The sequence below is a fragment of the Erinaceus europaeus genome, chromosome 7 (genome assembly GCF_950295315.1).
Source record: "Erinaceus europaeus chromosome 7, mEriEur2.1, whole genome shotgun sequence".
Classification (NCBI taxonomy): domain Eukaryota; kingdom Metazoa; phylum Chordata; class Mammalia; order Eulipotyphla; family Erinaceidae; genus Erinaceus; species Erinaceus europaeus.
This window is the reverse complement of record NC_080168.1, coordinates 100778708-100791000: the sequence shown is the minus strand read 5'-3', so window position 1 is coordinate 100791000 and position 12293 is coordinate 100778708. Positions and strand designations below refer to the sequence as shown.

General features: G+C 36.7%; 1 protein-coding gene and 1 non-coding gene across 6 annotated transcripts in view; both read left to right on the top strand.

The window, feature by feature from the left end:
• The window catches only part of SRGAP1 (SLIT-ROBO Rho GTPase activating protein 1), a 299865-nt gene that overhangs the window by 151751 nt on the left and 135821 nt on the right, over positions 1-12293 (top strand). For all 5 annotated transcript variants that reach the window (XM_007516865.3, XM_060195004.1, XM_007516864.3 and 2 more), the window contains exon 4: positions 10976-11038. In XM_007516865.3, the coding sequence (XP_007516927.1) occupies positions 10976-11038 (63 nt within the window). The remainder of the gene's footprint in view (positions 1-10975; positions 11039-12293) is intronic.
• Positions 2872-2975, top strand: LOC132539623 (U6 spliceosomal RNA). Its single transcript, XR_009550961.1, has one exon. It is a non-coding gene; the product is annotated as a U6 spliceosomal RNA (small nuclear RNA).

The window sequence follows — 12293 nt, the reverse complement described above, 5'->3', positions numbered from 1 at the left end:
AGTTACAAAACACGTTCTGATTTTAATTGGTTAGGTTTGTTTACATCGGCTATTGAAAGTTTATGCCTAAGTGATGATTCATATAGTGACACTGAACAGATATTTCCAGTTTACCACCATTTTGAGATAAGAAATTATCTTAGCCTTAAAAAGTGTGCTTTTTGAAGAGTGAAGAAAATACAAGGTGAAATTGAAGAGTCAATTCCTCTACTATTTCCCTTCAGGATTTCAACTTTCCATCTCTACTTGTCTGTGCATATGTTATTTATACATGGAAAATTCCAAGTGCCTTTGGTGTACATGACTTTGCACCTTTCAAGTTATCTCTCTCAAACTGAACACAGCAATGACAGATCTTTCCTCCTGGATGCCAAATGTTATGTTTGCCTAACAGTTACATTCAGAAACATTCTAGTAGATTCCCAAATATTTTCTTGGGATTTATTTATCTCCTTTTGAAATGAAGCCTTCATTTTTTCATTCACCTATTTGCCCTGAGTCTTTCTAATTGCCCACTTTGCTAGTGGCATGCATTTTAGTCCAAGAGAATATTGAATATGTATGCTTCTCCTGAAGATGAAGTAGATCATGAGAATAATTCCATGCACTGGTATCTAGTTGTGATTTTAGTAAGTACAAAAGCATGTCCCGTAACAGATTAGAGAGAAATGTGCGAAAACATTGTCCAGAAACAAGGTTCAGGCCATTAAGCCCAACCCAACCCAACATTTTCCATTAAGCATTTTAGAGAATGCTGTTGCCACTGTCAGAAGAGTTTATGTGAATTTAAAGCATCTATGATTACAGGAAAAAAAAAATGAATATAAGCTTGAGAATCTTAAAAGCTCATAGACTGTGGAGAATTACAAACTGGGCCTTTAACCAGAATTTATGTCCAAAATTCACTGAGTATAAGATACTAAATACATTTGAAACCTTTTCATTAAGTGTTTAATTTGGTTTTTCTTGTTCTCTCTTACTTCCACCCTGACTCAGCATAAGTACAGGATTCCTTGACTGGTGACAATTAAGAAAAAAAAAATTAACCACAAAGGAGGGGATTCTAATTTATCCCTTCCTTCCTTCCTTCCTTCCTTCCTTCCTTCCTTCCTTCCTTCCGTCCTTCCTTCCTTCCTTCCTTCCTTCCTTTTCTACCAGAGCACTGCTCAACTCTGGCTTATGGTGGTGCAAGAGATTAAATTTAGGATTTTGGAACCTCAGGCATGAGAGTCTCTTTGCCTAACCATTATGCTCTCTACTCCCACCCCTCTGATTTCTTTATTTGGAAGGCAGGATGACCTTATAAGTTAGTTTGCAGCATAGCAGTTGTATTGAACCAAGCAAAAAGAGAGAAATCATGGGGAAATCTGTGAGATATGAAAACAGGAGCTACAAGTTAGTACTTTATAACCAACTTGAAGGATGTGTTTTGAAACATGTAGAAAATGAAGTAGACTAATTAGGTGAAATTATGAGTTTAAGAAACACAAACTCTTATCATAAAATACTATAGCAGATACTTGCTAATGTTTAATCAGAAGAGAAAAGCTAATTAGGAGTTGGGCAGTAGTGCAGCAGGTTAAGCGCACATGGCGTGAAGCACAAGGACTGGCATAAGGATCCTGGTTCGAGCTCCCATCTCCCCACCTGCAGGAGAGTCACTTCACAAGTGGTGAAGCAGGTCTGCATGTGTCTATCTTTCTTTCCCCCTCTCTGTCTTGCCCTCCTCTCTTCGTTTCTGTCTATCCTATCTAACAATGATGACATCAGTAACAACAATAATAACTACAACAACAATAAAAAAAAAAGAAAAGGGCAACAAAAGGGGAAAAAAAAAGATAATTAGATCTTGTTTTTTAAAAAAAAAAATCCACTCCTTGCAAGCTGGCTGCTTTGGGTCCCCTGCCCCCGACCAGCAGAGGTGAGGGTCAGAGCAGCCCCCTGGGGGTCCTGGGGGTAGCTCTTCATGCTGAGGGCAAAGTGCTCAGAAAGACAAGCAGTCAGCTCTGGGAGAGCCTCAGTGGGGCAACTCATTTATTAAAAGAGAAAGCAAGTACATATACCTATTACCCAGGGAGAAGGTCATTAACCCAAATGCAAAGCAACACAATGCATAGTCACATTTTGACCTGCAAACTATTTCATCACAAGTAGAAAGTTACCATACAAGGTTTGATCACAAGCTTCACAATGCATTTCCCTGGGGGTAAATTACAGGCACCTCAGAACAAGGAGAGCAGCAGGGGCGGGGGTGTTGAGTAACAAGAGTTTGCAGTGGTTTTCAGTTTGGCCAAACACAATGTACAGTAATTCATGGCCTCTGTTTTAAGGGGAGAGGATGGGCATGTGCAGAAAGGTAGTCCCATTCTGGAGAAGCCATCCATCATTATTAGTTCATGAGGTCAGGAGAACCTGCCTTTGTCTCAACCTAGAGGGAGAGCCAGGGGTCAACCTGCTCAGACCTCATGGAAACAAGGGCCTGGACTTTCCGGGACAGTGGGCCCATCCTCCAACAACTCCTGGGAGAGAGCTCTGTTTGTGAAGAGTCCCAAGTTGCATGTCTGAGACCCAAGAAATTGTAGGTTCAGTCCCCAGCACCACCATAAACCAGGGATAAGCAGAATTTCATCTCTCTCTTATCCAAATGCATACATATATTCATAAAAATCAGTGAATTCTAATGACAAACAGGGAAATGGATCAAACAGAATAGAAGATTGATAAATTCCTTGTAAAGGAGAGTAAATGATCAGTGAACCCCAGCTTCTAACTTGAGTCACACTATTGTCCAGGAAGAAATATAAATTCATTACATACCTTTTAGAAAATAGTTTCCAATAGGTACCAAGAGTCTAAAAAATGTCAATAATTGTGCTCACTTCGGCAGCAAATATGCTAAAATTGGAATGATACGGAGAAGATTAGCATGGATGTGCATGGATGACATGCAAATTCGTGAAGCATTCCATATTTTTGTCTTGGAGCCCCGCTTCCCCAGATCCCTGCCCCATTAGGGAAAGAGAGAGACAGGCTGGGAGTATGGATCAACATAACAATGTCCATGTTCAACAGAGAAGCAGTTACAGAAGCCAGACCTTCTACCTTCTGCACTCCACAATGATCCTGGGTCCATATTCCCAGAGGGATAAAGAATAGGGAAGCTATCAAGGGAAGGGATTGGATATGGTGCTCTGGGAGGGTGAGCAATGTATGGAAATATAACCCTCTTATCCTATAGTCTTGTCAGTATTTCCATTTTATAAATAATTTCTTTTAAATGTCAGTAGTTTTAGGACCAGTGAAATAGCTCATTTGGGTAGTGCAGTAATTTGCCATGTGCATGCATGGCCCAGGTTGGAGCCCAGCCCCTATTGCATTGAAGGAAGCTTTGATGCTGTAGTCTCTTTTATTTTCTCTCTGTCTCTGCTTTATCTGCACTCTATTCAAAAAAAAAAAAGTCAATACTTCTTTTTATTCTAGAAAAAAATATATGCCTTAATTGATCTAAAGAAAACAGCATGAAGTATAAGATATACCTTTACACCTTCATTTATAATAATTAGAGTACTTGAGACATATTGATGAAATTAAATGACTAAATACATAAATGATTAAATAGCCAGAGGTAGTGGAAATACTTAAAATTATGTGATTAGAAATCAATTAGTATACACTCATTAGGTAATGGTGAACTTAAGGTAGTATATACACATACTGATTTTCAGTGATCTACAAATGATAAGATTTTGCAATGCAGCATTACTTCAGTACAAAAATGAATGTAATGCTAATGATGATTATGAAAATTATATAAGCACAGAAAATTATGGCAACTGAAATAATTCTAGTGGACAAGAATTTACTAATGTATTATGATAGTCCTGTTTAGATAAATGTAAAGGATATGCATCAAACTATACTGGAGATAACTTTGTCCTTCTGCTTCCTTTTTTCCTATATTTTTAAAAAATAATTCCTTTTTGTATTATAAAAATCAAAACTTTAGGACTGTTAATTTTGGATTTACTTTGGAGAATCTGAAACATCAAAATAACAATAAGCAATAAATAATGAGAAGTAGGGCTGGAAGTCAATTCTGAGTTTACAAATTGAAAACATTCAATAAATGTCAACTGCATTGAAATTCTAATCTTTTTCTTTACCATTGAATCAGAATCCAATTGTAAAGTATTACAAATTTTAGCATTATTTGCACATATTACATATAAGTGTGTATTAATTAGGGGAAATTTTCTTCCTTTCCTAACTCCATACCTGAAGCAGTTGAGGATACTTTCTTTTTGTGTGTTTTCAGAAATAATTCTAATCAGATCATCTCAACTAACATAGAAAATATTTTATTTCAAACATATGTTATTTCAGAGACTGTTTTTTCTTTTGTACAGAGAGAGCAGAGATTGTTTTCCTTAAGATCAGCATCATTTTTCTTAGCAGTTCTTATTTAAAGGGTCAATGGTCTGTGTTCTCTATTTTCAATTTTTTAATGCAGTAGAATCTAGAGGCATATTTTGCCTAATGAATTTTCATGGACATCCACATATATATGTGTGTGTGTGTGTGTGTGTGTGTGTATATATATATTTTTAATGAGAAGGTTTCAGTTCATTACACTACTATGCTGCTGTGCTATGTGCTATAGCAGGCATGTTTTGGTTTAAGATTGTTTCTTTGGGGATCCAGAGCATTTAGCAGAAAGGCTTGCTTTTCACTGACACCATATAATAAATAGGAGACAGTTTTTTGTTTGTTTTCTTTTTCATTTTTATGGGAGGATGAGGTGTTCACTGGTCTACAGTGTAGTCATTGACACATGGGTTCACATGGTTCAATTTCGTTATGCACCAGGACACTAGAGTTCTCTTCCACCTTCCGTCTCACTCCTTAGCCCTTTGCTTTTATGCAGTAGTTTATGTTCTCTCTCCCTGTCCATTTTTATTAATTCCTGCTTATAAGTGAGCTAATTTGGTAGTTTTCCTTCTCTTTTTTGGGGGGTGGCTTATCTCACTTAACATGATATCTTCAAGTTCCATCCAAGATGATGTGAAGGAGATTACTTCATTTTTAATGGCTGAGTAGTATTCCAAATTCTGCTGCTATGAATATAGGTTTACATAGATCTGACAGATGTTATTTCTTTTTAAAATTTTTTTATATTTAATTTCCCTTTTGTTGCCCTTGTTTTTTATTGTTGTTGTGGTTATTCTTATTGTCGTTATTGATGTCGTCATTGTTGTAGGACAGAGAGAAATGGAGAGAGATGGGGAAGACAGAGAGGGGGAGAGAAAGATAGACACCTGCAGACCTGCTTCACCACCTGTGAAGTGACTCCCCTGCAGGTGGGGAGCCGGGGATCTAACCGGGATCTTTAAGGTGGCCTTTGCACTTCACACCACAAGCACTTAACCCACGGCACTACTGCCTGACTCCCAGATGTTTTTTTTAATTTCTTTTGGGTAAATCCCCAGGAGAGAAATTGCTGGGTCATAGGGAAGGTTAATTTCTAGTGTTCTGAGAAGTCTCCAGTCTGTCTTCCGCAAGGGATGGACCAGTTTACATTCCCATCAGCAATGCAAAAGTGGAGAGAAAGTTTAAAGCTGAGATATGTTGAGTCATATGAGGTCATCCTTTTATTGTCTCCATGCCATGAGCACAGGAATCATGCCGTGTATGAAATCACCATCCACATGGTAGTCACATGAAGTAGTGCTTCAGAGCATAGCTCACTTCTTTAACAACCTTTGCAGACTAAAAGAGTGGTAATAGGAAGAAATGGTTTATTTTGAGGTTATTTACTAGTCCATGGAGGATTTGGGCTGTGATTCAAGTGAACAAATTTACAGAAACTTCAGTGGTGTGTCATGAGACTAGTCAAAGCCTACCTAGCAGAAAGGCACTCACCACCAGATTTTCACAAAAATCTCAAATTTCCACTAGAGCCCAGATCTTGGATATATCACATCATGGTAAGGGGAAGAATTATTCATTTCCTGGTGGATATTTAGTTAGTTGATCCAGTGCCTCTAGTAACTGAACCTCCACCAAAAAATTAATTAATTAATTAATTAATTAACATGTAAGAGGACACCTTATGTGCATCTATGACAAGGTATGAAATGGAGGTGAAAAAAACTCAAAGGTTGGAATATAATGCATGAGGTCCTCTAAAGTCAGAGTTCACCTGGTGTGATCCAAAGGCCAGGCCCATGAAAGGGATGTCTAATCAACCAATAGTTGGAAGAGTCAACTGAGTAAAGAGTCTAAGAAAACAAAGAAAATGAAATGTGGCCTTTTCATACTAAGGGGATTGCTCTTTCAAATCACATCTGTGGAAGAATGGTGTAATTAAAATGTGTATGGGGCATTTACTGTGTATTAGGCATTGTTCTAAGTACCGTGTATATCATCTGTTAATGAATGCTTTTTTCAACCCTGTGAAAATAGGTTCAGTGACTGTATTTGTTTTAGAGCTGTGGAAACTGAGGCACAAAGAAATCTGAAGTTTTTGAGGCTTCCCACTCATGCATTCTGACTTCAAAGTTGCTTTCACATAGTAGGATACATCGCCTTCCAGAAAAAAATATCTTTTTTTTGTATTGCAGGATCTCTAGGGGAAGTTGAAAGAAAAATGTTAATATATACATCACGAAGTACTGTCTGGAATGCTAATTTATTTTTTACTCTTTTGCTTGAAATCTGATATAATGTAAAATATACAAAGAATCTCTTTGCATGTTCCAAGATATTTGACCTAGGATAGCTGGAAGAACCCTTATCATCTCAAACTGAAGTCTTTAGTCTGATACTAAATATTACTGAACTAATTGTACCTTAGGGATTTTGTTTTTTATTTTACTAAAGTCTTAGCCAACAAATATTTTCTTTTTGGACTTGCTACCTGAAATGAGAGTAGCTGAGCAGAGGTACTTGGTGCCCTTTGATCCCATTAGGGAGTTCTGAACTGGTGGCCCAGATCCTTGAATGAAATCTGATATTAAAATAACAGCAAGCTGAAGTCATAGAACACTGCAGTGTAATGTATACATTCAGAATTATGGGTACTTTGGGAAAATAAAAAGAGTTTTTATTTGCTCACTTGTGATTTTCCTTTCATTCTTGAGTGATTCTTAACCCACATTTTCCCTTATCAGGAGAGAGCAAAACAAAAAATCTGTAGCTACATTTTGAGAATTTAGGAGTTTTATAAACTCTCAAAGCTTGGTTAAAAAACAAGTTACATTCTTTAGCTCTCCAAGAAAACCTAGTAATGGGGGGAGGCTTTTGGTTCCTGATGCACGTTGGTGAAAGAGGACCCAAGCTGAGTGAGATGAGAAATTGTACCAGTGTGTCAATAATTGTACTAAAAATAATTTACCTTCCAATAAAATGATTAAAGAAAACCAGTGGCAAATGCAATTAGTGAGTTGAGTTTGATTTTCTCAAATTCAAGTACTGCTCTATGCCATTATTCCACAGTTAGTTTATCTTCCATGAATCTTTGCTTCATCCCATTTCCTCAGTTTTTGAGGGAGTTTTATTTCTATGGGTAGGCCATGTTTCATCTAGGTCCTAATATTTTCTTATTTAGTTTTAATTAATTAATTTTGAATGGAGGGCAGACAGTGGCTCACCAAGGTAAGCACACATAGTACTATGCACAAAGACTCTCAAAAGAACCTACATTTGAACTTTTGCTCACCATCTGCAGCAGGAATGCTTCACACGTGGTGAAGCAGGTCTGGAAGTGTCTGTCTTTTTCTCTCCCTCTCTGTCTCCCCCTTGTTCTCAATTTCTCTGTCTTATTGAGTAAAATATAAGAAAATTGGCCACAGGGAGAGAGGAGTTCATAGTGCTGGCACCAAGCCTCAATAATAACCTTGAGGGAAAAGAGAGAGACAGCATAACCTACCAGCTCTAGCTTATGTTGGTGCTGGTGATTGAACGTAGAACCTCAGAGCCTGAAGCATGAAAGATTTTTGCATAGCCATTATGTTATCACCCCAGCCCCCCTAATATTTTAAGAGTTAGTCAACCATCAGAAAAAGTGACTACTTCAGTCATTACACAAACACAGTGTTTCCTGCTGCTTATGGATTCATTTACCAAGTAATAAACTCCAATAAGGACATTTCATATGTGCCCAAGCAGGACCCACACTTGAGAGTGAGTTCTTGAATGCATCACTTCACTGTTCCTAGTGCTGGCATTCATCTTCATATTTAAGCACTATGCAGAGCATTGGGATGGCAGAGCTCTAAAATGGTACCCTTACCCCCAATACTGACAGTTCAATAGGAGAAATTTAAGTTAAGTAGTGGATATTGTTATTTTGTTGTCTCAGACTGCAGAATAAATCACCTCACATTTTTCCCATTCTTTATGGAAGACTCCATAGTGAACTCAAAACAGAAGAATGTAATTTAGACTTAATAATTTCCTTTTAAACTGTCTATAGGTTTTCTTCTGGGGGAAAAATCAAATGGGGGTCAGGCAGTAGCACAGCGGGTTAAGCATACATGGCACGAAGCACAAAGACTGGCTGAAGGATCCCGGTTCGAGCCACCAGCTCCCCACTTGCAGAGGGTGTCGCTTCACAGGCATTGAAGCAAGTCTGCAGGTGTCTATTTTTCTCTCAACCTCTGTCTCCCCTTCTCTCTCAATTTCTCTCCGTCCTATCCAACAGCAACATCAATGGCAACAATAACAATAACGATGACAACAAGAAGGGCAACAAAGGGGGAAAAAATAACCTCTAGGAGCAGCGGATTTGTAGTGCAGGCACCAAGCTCCAGCAATAACTGTGGAGGAAAAAAAAAAATCAAATATCCCTCTATCAAGTTTCAAGGATTAACCTCTAAATAGTATTTTAAGTGCATTTAAACTAGCTAGAAGGGAATTTTGTCTTAGTGAAATAATAAATGCACTGTGGATCCTAAGAGGAGTTACCATCTCACTAGTTTGAAAGTGGCCTTTTTTTTTAAAAAAAAAACAAACATTATTTATTGATTTAACATTGGTTTGTGATACTATTAGATTTTAGAGGAGTATATTTTCATTCTAATATACATGTGGATGTAACTCACTGCACCAACCACCAAAGTTATTGTACTATATAGAACCCTCCGCTATCCCTACCCTTTCCTGACCCATCTCTATTCCTTCTAATAACCACCGTAGTTTTTAGTCTAAGAATCAGTTTGATTACTATTTTCTTTGGGAGTTGATTTGTTTTAGTTATCTATATTTAGTTATCTATATTTCACATATGAGAGAAACAATCTGGTATTTGTCTTTCACTTTAATTTCTTATTTCACTTAACATAATCACTCCCAGTTCCATCCATTTTGTCCTAAACAACATACTGTCATTTTTAATGGTCAAGTAGTATTCTATTGAATATGCATAACCCATAATTTCTCTATTCAGTCATCTGTCCATGGGCATTTAGGTTGATTCCATTCTGGCTTTTGAGGGGATTAATGGTTTACAATAAATAGTTGTTGATACATGTGTAAATTTTCTACAAAAAGCTGTCACTCCCAGTCTAGGTTCTCCTCTACCAGTTACCCCAGGACCTGAAAGGTCCTCTTCCCTTCTAGTCTTTTACTTTGTTGCAATACACCAAACCCAATCCAAGTTCTTGTGTTTTACCTTCTGTTCTTATTTCTCAACTTCTCATCCCATATTCATCCTTCTCTTTCTGGCTTATCTCACTTAACATAATCCCTTCAAACTCTATCCAAGAAGAGGTGAATAGTATTCCACTGTGTAGATAAACCACAACTTTCTTAACCATTCATCTGTTGTTGGACTCCTAGGTTGCTTGCAGGTTTTGGCTATTAACAAATTGTACTGCTATGAGCACAGGCAAACACAGATCTTTTTGGATGGGTGTGCTTCATTCCTTAGTTTATTATCTCCAGGAGAGGAATTGCATTCTTTAGCTATTGCAAGTTCCATTCTTTGGCAGTTTCCTATCATATCAGGGAAATGTAAATTAAAAGTTAAAACTGCAATGAGACACCATCTTACATCAGTGAGAAAGGCTTACATCAAAAAGATGGAGGAAAAGTTGGAAAAAAGGAACTTGTGACAATTTTTTTCTTTATTTTCTGTTTCTTTTCTTTATTGTTTGTTTACCAGAATCCTGCTCAACTCAGGCTTATACTGGTAGTGGGGGTTGAACCTCTGACCTCCTGGCCTCAGGCATGAAAATCTGTTGCCAAAAGCACTGTGTTATGTCTCCAGTCCAAGAGTTCTTAAGGTTGTGCCAATGATTATGGTGTTGATGCTGGGGATTAAATCTGGGACCTTGGAGCTTCAGGCCTTTTGCATAACCTCACTATGCTATCTCTTCAGCCCTGGTATACTGTTGATGAAAATGTAAACCAATGTAACTCCTTTGAAAAACAGTATTAAAAAATGGGGGGAGGGGATGTTTATCTTAGGATCTAGAAATACCACTTCTGAGTATTTATAAAATGCTTTCTTAAAAATAAATAAAACTGTAGGGGATCAAATAGTTACTTGACAAAGGAGAGGTAATTTCGCTTTTAGTTTCTGACCTAGCATTTTAAGAATCCCTGCATAATTCTTTTGTGATGATACTAATGGAAGACAGGATGCTGGAATTCATCTCATAGAGACTTTAGTTCTGCCATTCATTTCTAAGCAACCACAGTGTTCCATCCTCCCTCCTTATTTTCTTCTTGAGAAAGTCTGATTTAGATAGTGGATGAAGTGTTCATCCCTTTTTTTTCTCTCAGCCCAGCCTGTGGTAAATTGATGCACACATCTTGTATTTACAAAGTTGAACATATTTATTATGTTAGAGCCATTCTGGCCTTCCATTGTGTTATATACATCCTTTTTTTCAGTTTTTAAGATGTAAATAATTTAGAAACAAGTTTCTATTACATTTTAAAATATTCTCTCTTAATTTCTTTTTAATTATAGAGCAAAGAGATTGCATTCCAGCTTCATGAGGACTTAATGAAGGTTCTTAATGAGCTTTATACGGTAAGCACACAATCTTTCTTCTTTTGCAAGAATCTTTGGTTTAGAACTCTTGTGAGCAAAGACACTGCTCAAAATAAAACTCATCCAAGCCAGGGTTATGATGATTGCTTGTCTGCTTGAAAGTGGAGCCAAGTAGATGGATGCATATTTTGCCACTCCCAGTAAAGGAGAGTGTGTTCAGTAAATACATACGTGTGTGTGTGTGTGTGTGTGTGTGTGTGTGTATGTCTCCATGCAGTTAGCACATTTTAAGGAACTAAAATACAGGTGTCCTAGTGAGACATGCTTTTAATTGGTTAGATTCTATGTGATATGTTCTTATAATCATTTCCAGAAATTTTGTTTTTAATTTATTCTGTTCTTAGGTTAGCTAGCTGGGGTTTTTACAATTTAGAGTTGCTTTCCTCTGAAACTTAATTTTGTGCCATCTCAGTTAAATTAATTATAGGATTAATGATGTAACAGATTAAAATTATTTTGGGGTATTGCTTTTTTCCTTCTAAGCAATAATTTGTTTTTATGACTTTAAATTTTACTCGTTACTGTATAGAATTACAAAAAATGAACACAATTTAAAACTACTTAAGAATAATGATATTTAGAGATTTGCAAGTTGTAATTAGTAATATGTTCATATACAACTTTAGTTGTTATGACTGGGACTTCTTCACTCAGTCTAACTTTTCAGTAGAGGGAGACGGAGACATCACAGTTTAGAAACTTCCCAGGTGCCATAGTCCTCCTGTGTGCTATGCAGGGGCTCAAACCTGACTCCTGCACATGGTAAAGTAGATGCTTACCCAAGTGAGCTTTTTCACCGCCCCTCATGTCCATTTTTGTTATAATTAACAACACATTATTAAATACAAATTTCTCTTGGAGGAATTTGGTACATTTTTACTTTATGAGACTAACATAATGAGAAATGAATAATATTAATTTTAACTGAATATTTGCACTTCCACTGTATAAGACTATTTGAATTTTTCCTACAGGTGTATTAAATATGAAATTTATTATTAAAATGTTTATGAACTTGTATACTCTATTTGTCTTCAAAAAACCTTGTGTTTTAAATGCAGTTTTGTGGTTGTTTTTATTAGTTCACTAATACTTGCTAAGTGATAGACCTTATATTAGACTTATATAAAATGTTCTTACAAAATTACCTTTCTCAATTTTTGTACGTATAATAAATTTGTATTTTATATAGTACATTTGCTATATCTATGCTTATTAATTGAATTAACAGTTT